Genomic DNA, 10,630 nt, shown 5'->3' on the forward strand with positions numbered 1-10,630 from the left:
CCTTTGGATACAAGAAACCCCAAGAAACAGAAATGAAGCGCTCCTCACAGGTTAATGGAGAAATCAGAAACGGTTATCCCTTCGGACTTCATTTCTTCTTGTTTGCACCCTAAAGGGTCTTCAATCCCTCCATCTGTCGAAACCCTAGACGATAAAGCTTTGTTTTTTGGCACCAGCATTTGCGAGGGTGCTCAGAAAGATGAGTGGGTTGTAACCCAGTTCAATTTTTCAGTCAAAACACACGAAGTGAATCAGGTACACCCTTTTAGTTTATTTATTTTTTCTTGAATTTCATGTTAGTTCACAGTTAGGTTAAATTTTTGTAATTGAAATGACAAGGACCAAATTTACTCGTGAACTTCAAACTCCAGTAAATCCACTGCGAATGGACATGCAATTTTTTAATAGAAAATGTAAAGTACCTCGGTTCAATTTTTTTTTTTTTAAATTTCTTGACGCCATATTAAAGACTAATCGAGAACTTTAATTTGGTGTCAAGAAATTTTAAAAACCATGCACGAAACTATTTTTAAAGTAAATATTTTTTGATCCAAAAACTGCATGGAGGGAGTAATTTGTATGATAACTAGTTATCCGAGTCAGCTTGTGCACCTTGACCGATGAAATTAACAATCGGGTGAACCTGCCTCAGGATTTTTTTGTTGGTGGTGAGAGTCAAACTTGAACTTGAGGGCAAGCCTCTTGCTTTCTGCTCCCACTCGCCTGGCACAGTTGGGCCATCCTGGACTTGAACCGGAGACCTCGCCCGTGAAGTAAATCATCACACCTACGGTGGAGTGCATAATCCCCTGACGACAGAGGCGCTACTTTCTTGTGGTAGTAATTGCGAATGAGCAAGTAGGGGGCGGCAACTAAAGAGGTAGCGAGAATGACCGCAATTGCAGGAATGGATCGACTTTCTTTCATTTTGGTTATGGAAAGTGAAAGTCGTTTCATTACTAAGCGTATATCATATTTGATATACTGCATCTATACAAGATGCCTAACCTTGTTCTTAATTGTATGGTAGATGCCAAAACATTTCTTCTTGAATGATTTCAATGACCAACTTCGTTACTCTATCGATAAGTCCTAATTAGCTTGAGAGTACTTTTGTTAATGTTGTAATCATTAGCTTAATCTTTGACTTGTTCAATATCTTAAGTTATTAGGGTTGGAGTTTTTATTAGCAGACATTCAGGAATAGAATGATGGATTGGGGTTGGCCATTTGGGATTGAAAACAATGTGATTGAATGAATTGCCTCGCTACATGAAAAGATTGATGTCTTTACATTTGGATCCACTTCTCACTATTTTAAAACCACCGTTATATTTATTTCGATCGATGAGGATTATCATCTTTAATTTAGTGCATGACTTACTCAATTCATATAGTTTGTTGACATTATGCAAATTTTGTTTCTGTACTTATGGCATTTGTCGTTTTTGCTTTGAATTTTTACTCAATGTGGAAATTACAATATCAGTTGGTTGTTCCTCTTGGTTCCCCTTTTCAAATGCAAACCCTCAGATTGATCGAGGGTTCATATATGTCCAAGAATCTCCAGTCTGATTTGCTAACAGATTTGGAATAGAAACCTTTCGATGATCTTAAATATTATACCTTCAACTCAATTTAATATAATGAGTCCTATCGGGCGCAGTCCATATAATATGTGCATGATAACGCCGAATAACTTCGACACAACCTTGAAGAATTTAGTTTTAAACTTTCTGTGAGACATCGTCAACCACCGGCATTACACTTCTAACAATGCCACAGGCGCAAAATGCGTCTGGACCACTGCGTCTCTCGCTATGCTGCTAAATCTGCCACACAAGGATGTTGTGGGCCCCACCAGGCTTGTCAGAGACAGTGGTTTATGCGATGGTTCATTTGGTGTCTCAAAACTTGAACTTTCGTAAATAATTAGAGTTACTGCCTACAAGAAGTTGTGTAGATTCATGCTGAAAATATTTCCTTTTAAGGATGATTTTGTGCATATCCCAACTTGGCTGGCCATTAAAAGTTCAAGTGGATATGCATAAGAAGTAATGATGCCAAATTAAATGCATTTACTTGTTAAGGTAAGCAGGATAAAAAGGTAGAAACCTTTTGGGCTATGTGCATCCATGCCATCTGTATCTTGCTGTCTCTGTATATGAATATTTGTTTGCATCCTTCTGTTTGAGGGATTAGGAAGAAATTTTAATGGGATACCATAAACAGTCCATCTAACTTAGGAACCTGAAGCATTGTGAATTGGCTAGGATATCGTTCACTAATTTTTGTGGTATTACTCGCTGCCTTCTGCCGAATAATCGCCTACGTGACCAATTGAATTTGGTTTGACATCATAATGAAAGAAAAATAAAAACAATTAAAGAAACAGTAGGTACATATTTTATCTTAATTCTTGCTATCATGACATACTTGTTGACCGTTTAAGATCATGCACATTGGGCTTTTTGTGAATGTCCATTCTTATCATGTTGGCCTTGTTTGTAGTAATAGAACGACAAAGGGGTGTCCACTTTGTTATCCAAGCGTTACTACTAGTTTGGAAACTGAAGGCTGCCTATCTGTCGGGCAGATGATCGATCACGTTTAACCGTTTAGTGTATTTGGTCTCTTTATATGCTGCAAATCCAAATGAATTTCCCTCAGCTTTGAGATTTCGGGATTGAATCTTGTGACATATTTGGTTGCTTTATACGATGCAAATCCAACAGGATTGCGTTCACATTCTAGAATATTTTGGAAGTTACTTTAGGTTCTTACTTCTGATAGTGTGAAATGTGAACCAAATGCAACAAAAATAAAACAAAATATGAGAAAGAAGTAGGGGAATCAAATCCTAATCCAGCTTATATTGAGAAACGGGGAAGGAAAATAATCTCCTGATATGGTTAGTTGTTTCCTGGATGTAAATGTGCTTTGTCCTTTTATGGACACGGTGGACATATCTGTCAATTGCTCTAAATAGAGATGATAAACCAGGTTAAATACATTTTTGTTTCATGTGTTGTGTGATACTTGAGCGTCTGTAGAAGGGAGAAACAACCTTTCTTCTCCAGGTGAATAAAAGTAATGGACTTTAGTTATGGAGGTACCAGTAGTGGCTCAGGTGATGAACAAAAGGCCTCGAATAGTCGGAAAGGGAAGCACTATCACCGCCACACTACCTATCAGATACAACAGCTTGAGGGGTAAGACATTATTTCCTGGTTGCGGTTTTGTTTTGTGTAATGCTATAGCCATGGCTCTTGAGTCTTGCCAACTTTTCCCCCCATGGGCGTGGATTTGTCCTTATTTCTATTCTTCTTCTATATGTATGTATTCGTTCTTATATATGTATTTGGAGGAGAGATCCAGATATAGGTCATAGAACTACAGAAACTATGGGAGGTATCTTAGAGAGAGAGAGAGAGAGAGAGTGCATGCTCATCTCTTTTGTATCTCCTCATCTCTTTATCTTTGTGTACATGTGTGTGCGAGAGAGAGAGAGAGAGAGAGAGAGAGAGAGAGAGAGAGAGAGAGAGAGAGAGAGCCTGCTTGGTTAACATTCTGTCAGTGTGCTTTGATGATACTGATACATTCGTTGCCTTGGATTTCTTGAAATTTGTTTGGGCAATGCTGTTTCACCACAGCTTTCGTATTTTGTAGTTTTTAGCTTATTTGGTTGCATTCGATATTGATCTGATTGTTCCTAAAGCTCTGTGTGTGTGTAATAATGGGATTTCTGGATGATGTGAATTTAAGGTTCTTCAAGGAATGCCCACATCCAGATGATAACCAGCGGCGTCAACTGAGTAGGGATCTGGGGCTTGAGCCTAAGCAGATCAAGTTTTGGTTTCAAAACAAGAGGACTCAGACAAAGGTGCTCACTTTTCATCACTCTAACCTTCCATTTACGTGTGCTGCTTCTCCGTGTTTTATTCAAATTTGGCCTCATAACTGGTAGCTCATCTTTACTTTGTATTTTTCAGGCTCAGAGTGAGAGAGCTGATAATAGTACTCTCAGGTTAGAGAATGAAAAAATCCAATGCGAGAACCTTGCAATCAGAGAGGCTATTAAAAATGTTATATGCCCAGCTTGCGGGGGCCCACCATTCGGCGAGGAAGAACGAAAACTTAATCTTCAGAAGCTAAAGATGGAAAATTCCCAGTTAAAACAGGAGGCTGGTTCTGTTCCTTGAAATTTAACATTGGCATGTTCATCGGTTCTTATTTATGCTTCCTGGTTTACTTGATCTGATTTTAATCACTGTATGTGTCTTTGCAGTATGAAAGGTTATCCCACATTATTTCCAACTACCTAGGAAAACCAGTTGGACATATTCAATCGTTGTCACGCTCAACGGACTTGCAAAGTGAAGGTTTCACAGGTCAAGGGATGCTGGGAGGCCCGTCTGTTGACCTTGATTTTGGAAATTCTAGCAATTCCTTCATGCAATACTCACTAAATGGAATTGAAGAGATGGAAAAATCGGTCATGATTGAGACAGCTGTTGGTGCCATGGGTGAACTGCTGAGGCTTTTGCGAGTGAACGAACCTGTGTGGGTAAAGTCTTCAGCCGATGGGAGATATATTCTTCATCGCGACAGCTATAACAAGCTTTTCCCAAAGCTTAATCACTTCACAAATTCCACTGCAAGGATAGAGTCGTCAAAAGATTCAGGCGTGGTGGCGATGAGCGCAATACACTTGGTCGACATGTTTCTGGATTCGGTTCACCCCTTATTGCATGCTTTAAATTTAATACTATCTGCGTTTCTTTATACCCCTTCTTTCCCTTTTTGTTTGTCAATGTCTCTAATTCAGGATGTCCCATATGGATTTCCACTTAGAAAAGCCATAGAATGGAACTTCTTAATTTGCAAAACTATCCGTTACAAATGGTTAAAAATCTTTTTAGAAGAGGGGATAGAGGGGCAATATAGGAATCTTATAACTTTTTATAAATATGTCTTCTCATGAAAAGTTGCAACTCCCAAAATGGACTAATATTGTGGGATGGAGGGAGTATTACAAATGAACAGTATGTGAGTAAATACTTTGATTTTGCAGAATAAATGGGGAGATCTTTTTCCTACAACAGTTACAAAAGCAAGGACAATTGAAGTAATTGATACCAGGATGTTGGGAGAGCAAGCTGGTGCCTTGCAGCTGGTAGGTAGATCACAGTCGTGGTGAATGAACTACTACTTCCCTACCGACTCTTAAAAGAGCAAAAACACCTTGTTTGTTTCCTCCATATTTATTTATCTTGTAATCAGATGTTGGAATGTTAAAAAGAATTCATTGATGCAGATGTACGAACAAATGCATATTTTGTCCCCTCTTGTGTCACCTCGAGAATTCTACTTCCTTCGATATTGCAGAGAAGTTGAGCCAGGCATGTGGGTGATGGTTGATGTGTCGTATGATTGGTCAAGAGACGACTGTCATGACTCTTCACTCCGATCGTGGCGGCTTCCTTCTGGGTGCATTATTCAAGATAAGTCCAATGGATGCTCTGAGGTTAGTGGCTCTATAATCACTTGCCTTGTGGTATAACTATTAATGAAGGCTACTTCAAATGATTTTTTCAAATGATTTTACAAAAGTTCTACCAACCCAAAGTCGCTTTTTTAATCTGTTGTCATGGTCCTTGTTAGATAGCTTTTTATATTACATTGTTTGGCCATTTCCTAGTAGCTTTGGGACTAGAAACCCTCTATGTTCAACACTCATATTATGCGAGTCTTTTCCCAATCTACAAGACAGCGTGCAATAGGCAAGCTTTGAAATTGTGTTGAATTTTGAGCACTTTGTTCTGTGTGCAAGTCATGGGAGTATTAGATAGCTTGATATGTATATATATTAATTGTCAACTTATTTCCTACTTTTTGGACAATTTGTGATCTAACAGTTTACATACTTGCCCCAATGTGCTTATCCTATGTTTGCTTTGTTAGTTTCTTGTCGTTTATTGCATTAATGAATATCAAAGCTCACAAACTCAAATGTTTTACGTGGCTCTCATTCGTACTGTCATAATTATAAGCAATGTGCACTGGACTGCGTTTTTTCCTCTCCTAAACATTGCTTAATATTAGTTAAGTTGGAACAATAAACTCATATGCTGCATGGTTACATTTCCGTCATGCGTATTTTCAGAACTGTAAATATTGTGCATTGGGCTGCCTTTATTTCCATTTCTCAAATATACGTTGGCTTAACATCAGTTAATGTTAGATTCTGAATCCATTGCCGTTGTAATTTGCTAGGTTACATGGGTGGAACATGTGGAAGTGGACGATAAGTCAAAAACTCATCGTCTCTATAGAGATCTAGTATTTGGTAGTTTGGCTTATGGAGCCAAACGATGGATTATTACTCTCCAGAGGATGACCGAGAGATTGGCGTACTCATCGGCAGAGACAAGTCCACCTAGTCATGAATTTGCAGGGGGTACTTAATTGCCAACTATCTTTTTTTTTTATAATTAAGTCATCATATTAGAAGAGGCATTAAGGGAATGCCAAATTGTTCCCAACTATACAAGCTGTAGTAAAACTTTTTTTTTTGGTGATCTGCAAGCTGTAGTAAAACTAGAAATAGAGAAATTCTATTATTCAGAGTATTATGTTACAAGAGGCCTATACATCATTATATAGGGAAAACGTAGAAACCCTAAGTAAACCCTATTACATGAAAAGACAATACTACCCTTCTAACTAAACATTAATAACATCCTAAACATTAATATTCTAACACAAGCTATTCACCAAAAAACTTTTGATTTTAAACAAAGGCTTTTCAACCCCTTCAAAACATCTAGAATTTCTCACGCCAAATAATCCACATCAAGCAAAGAGGAACCATGGCCCAAACCAAAGTTCCCATGCCATTGAACAATGGATAAGAAAATGATTGACCATCTCTGCATCCCTTTTGCACATACAACGTCAATTTCACTAATATTCTCCACATTTTAATCAAGTTGTCTATAATATGGATCTTGCCTTGAGCCGCCCACCAGACAAAAAACTCACCTTTAACGGTGCCATTGTTTTCCAAATTGCATGCCAAGGGAGGGATGTATTGCCATTACCTCATAAAGCTTGATAATATGACTTCACCTGAAAAGAGCTTGATCTGGAAAGATTCTATTGCATCTTGTCCTCCCCTTCTCCTATCCCTCGAATACCGTACACCAAGCAAAGCCAACAAAACCTCCTTCTCCCAATCACAAATATCCCTCCGCAAGCGAATATCCCATACTGTAGCCCCGCCATTAAGAAGAAGATAATCAGAAATGGGTGCATCCCTATCACAAGCTAAACGATAAATACTTGGAAAGGACTCCCTCAAGCTCACATCCCCACACCTCACGTGATCCCAAAACTTCACCCTTCTCCCACACCCAACTATCTAATTGACACCTTGTGTTTCTCAGGACATCCCCTGTCCTAAAAGTCCCATTTTCCCTTTCGCTAGTCCCCCTTTCAGCTGCACATTGTGACATCTTTCAAATTATTTCCCGAAATGTTAATTACATCATCTTTTTCGTCATTTTGATTCCCCAACATGACAAGATACTATTTCCTTATTTACCCAAAAGAAGATAATATTTCCTTCCTCTGCTTGATTAATGACTATATCCAAACAAGGAATCATGAAATCCAACTAGACGATAATGCAAAATGGTGACAGAAAAAACCGTTACATATGTCATCATCCTTATTTTGTCACATCGTGTGGCTGGGAGCGTGGTTGGGGTCGAAACTAACCGGGGCAGGAGAGATTACCCTCCATATTTCTTGCTCTCACTTTACTTTCCCTTACCCTCTTGCTTATGTTTACAATAATTGTTTGTATCCAGTAATTGACATGCCTGAAGGAAGGAGAAGTGTAATGGATTTATCACACAGAATGGTGAAGAATTTTTGGGCGATGTTGAACATGTCAAGTAAACTAGACTTTCCTCATTGGTCTGAAATGAACAACAGTGGAGTTAGTGTCTCTGTTCGCCAGAGCAATGGACCAGGCCAACCCAGTGGCATGATTGTCAGTGCTGCGTCCTCTCTATGGCTCCCTCTTTCATGCGAGACTCTCTTTAATTTCTTCCAAGATGAAAAAACAAGATCCCAGGTGAATTTCCAGAAACAGTTTTTCTCATCCAGTCAGTATCAGTGTTTCATATTAGGACTATGACTTTCTAAAATTTTACTCCCTCCGTCCCAATTTAATTTCTAAAGAAACGCAATCATCACACTTGTAAATCCTCAATTTCCAAGAGTCCCTTGAACTTTTTGAATATTTCACTTTAATCCAAAAGATAAGGGACCAAAGGGGAATTGTATAACTCTTGGTCCATTAATATAAAATCACAATGGGACAACTAAAAGGTCGACAAACAAATTGGATGCCAGGAGTGATTTCTTCCTTTTGTGTCACAGTGGGATGTGCTCTCTGATGGAAACCCAGTGCATGAGATTGCACATATTGCTTGTGGAACTCATCCAGGAAACTGTATATCCATTATCCAGGTAATTACTTTGTCTACTTTCAGTTTTTGTTGGGAAGTGTGGGTCAATCATCCAACTCCTGAAATTAACCTGCTAAATAAATGAGGCTAAAACCTTTGAAAAATTTAACATAGTAGTGCCTTAATGCAGTGCTGCCACTACACATTCAGCCTGGTACGATTGAGTCTCATTAAGAATGAGAAATACACTCCTGCCAAGATAATATCTTGGACATTTTTGCCGAACAATGATGGGGTTTTATTGGTTGTTTCTGGGATGAATTGAAGCTTCTTGTTACATGAAACTTAAAACAAGATGTTACCAAAGAAAACTTGACAAGTTCTGGCAATGACACCAACCCAAAGCTCCAGCTTGTTTGCTTGAAATGAGTTTCGTTGACTCTCGAGTTAGCAAAGCTAGCGCTTACATTAGATCGATCAGTCCCGCTTGATGCTTTTTGTTTTTGAAAGTACTTGTTAGGATATCATTAACTTTTATCTAGAGAGGTGGCCTAAATGTTGCATTGGCAGCACTGCATTCCTCCTAGACATTCCCACTCTCTAGCAAGATGAATGCATGCTGTGCTGCAGCACTACATCCTAGATACTTTCCTGTGCAATTTTTATTTTTCTGGAGTATCACAATGCAAAATTAAATTCAAATCTCTATGTAAACCAGCCATTCGCCCCCAACGACAGCAACATGCTGGTGCTTCAGGAGAGCTGCATAGATCCTCTAGGATCACTTATAGTCTATGCCCCCATAGACTTCCCAGCCATCAAGTCAGCCATAAACGGCGAGGACTCCACCAACATTCCCATTCTTCCGTCGGGTTTCATAATATCAAGTGATGGTTGTTGTCCTGACAAAAGAACCGGCGGAGCTTCAACGAGCAGCACCAGAAACACGAGGTCTGGCGGTTCGCTTCTTACGGTGGCTTTCCAGATACTGGTGTGCACCCTCTCACATTCAAAGCAGATGGACATGGATTCCGTGACTACTGTCAATACCCTTGTTAGCTCTACTGTCCAGAAAATAAAGGCTGCCTTGGATTGCTCTGGTGTGGATCCATGATCTGGTGGGTTCGGCTGTTTTTGGTGGATTTTTTCCAGTTTATTTCTGTTGCTTTTGGTTCAAAATAAAACTACAGGGAACAACATTATGTGTTTTTGAAATTTTATGTGTGTTTAAACTGATTTTGTTGAACTTATTTGTTGCCTGAATAAGCTTTATGTACTATCATTTGATTTAAGAACCAAACTTCTTGAAAGTTCTTTTCAACTTTAGTTCAAGGCTTGCAGGTGAACTCTTGCAATTATATATTTTCTGTGTATTTCACTCTCGATTTTACTTTTGCTTCTCGGATCTTGAAGTAGTTTTTTTTTCTGCATTTCTGGTTATTTTCGAATGCTATTCGACTCACTATAAATGGGAATTCTTGTCCCGCCGTTTGTGGACGGTGGAATTGGTCCCCTGGATTAGTCAAAGTAAGCGTCATTGGTTAGTCTTGGACTCCCACATAGTATCATCAGATCAGTTAATGATGATACTGGTAGATACGTACTTTTAAGACTCCCAACCAAAGTGAGATAGATTTTTATATTTTGAAAATAACCTCTCTCTATATCATTATCAAGTTCATGTTTTACAGTACCTTTTAAAATTAAAAGGATGTTTATTATTTTTATTTGCTATATTTCATATATCAATTAGGGAGAGAAAAATTAGGTGACACGTGGCAAGCGCGGGGCTTCTCACAAAAAGTCCCCTTGCAATACTATATAGTATAGATGAACACCATAAATTAAATTTTCCATGTAACTATTTACTCCACTTTTATCAGCACATTAGCCAATCGGACACCCTAAACCCAACCGAAAATTTGCACAAATTTCACCTCGAAACTAGATCTTGATATTTGAAATATAATTGTAGTTTTCAAACAAAAAATCCAAGGAATAACTTGTGGAATTTTCAATTTCCACTAATCCACATCTTATTCGTTCTCGCATTTGGTTGATACTATGCTTTCTAACAATTTAAAGAACTGTGATATTGCTTGGTTTTGAATAATACTATGCTTTGTGATGTTTTTATGTTAGGTTTTTCG

At 38.5% G+C, this 10,630-nt stretch overlaps 1 protein-coding gene across 1 annotated transcript; it reads left to right on the plus strand.

Moving 5' to 3' along the window:
* The first annotated feature begins 1,064 nt into the window (after nt 1-1,064).
* Nucleotides 1,065-9,818, plus strand: LOC131302692 (homeobox-leucine zipper protein ROC8-like). Its single transcript, XM_058329451.1, has 10 exons — nt 1,065-3,212; nt 3,766-3,883; nt 3,993-4,184; nt 4,289-4,735; nt 5,075-5,176; nt 5,318-5,527; nt 6,277-6,460; nt 7,875-8,143; nt 8,452-8,541; nt 9,199-9,818. Exons 1-10 carry the CDS (start codon nt 3,094-3,096, stop codon nt 9,592-9,594), a joined length of 2,127 nt encoding a protein of 708 aa, XP_058185434.1. The 5' UTR covers nt 1,065-3,093; the 3' UTR covers nt 9,595-9,818.
* The last annotated feature ends 812 nt before the right edge of the window (nt 9,819-10,630 follow it).

The sequence above is a fragment of the Rhododendron vialii genome, chromosome 10a (assembly GCF_030253575.1).
Source record: "Rhododendron vialii isolate Sample 1 chromosome 10a, ASM3025357v1".
In the NCBI taxonomy this organism is placed as follows: domain Eukaryota; kingdom Viridiplantae; phylum Streptophyta; class Magnoliopsida; order Ericales; family Ericaceae; genus Rhododendron; species Rhododendron vialii.

Bases quoted from the DNA above. Each gene is read 5' to 3' on its own strand.
- LOC131302692 (XM_058329451.1), top strand. From the start codon at position 3,094: ATGGACTTTAGTTATGGAGGTACCAGTAGTGGCTCAGGTGATGAACAA. The intron at 6,461-7,874 runs GTACTTAATTGC...GTTTGTATCCAG, and splicing joins TAGTCATGAATTTGCAGGGG to TAATTGACATGCCTGAAGGA. The intron at 8,542-9,198 runs GTAATTACTTTG...TATGTAAACCAG, and splicing joins ACTGTATATCCATTATCCAG to CCATTCGCCCCCAACGACAG.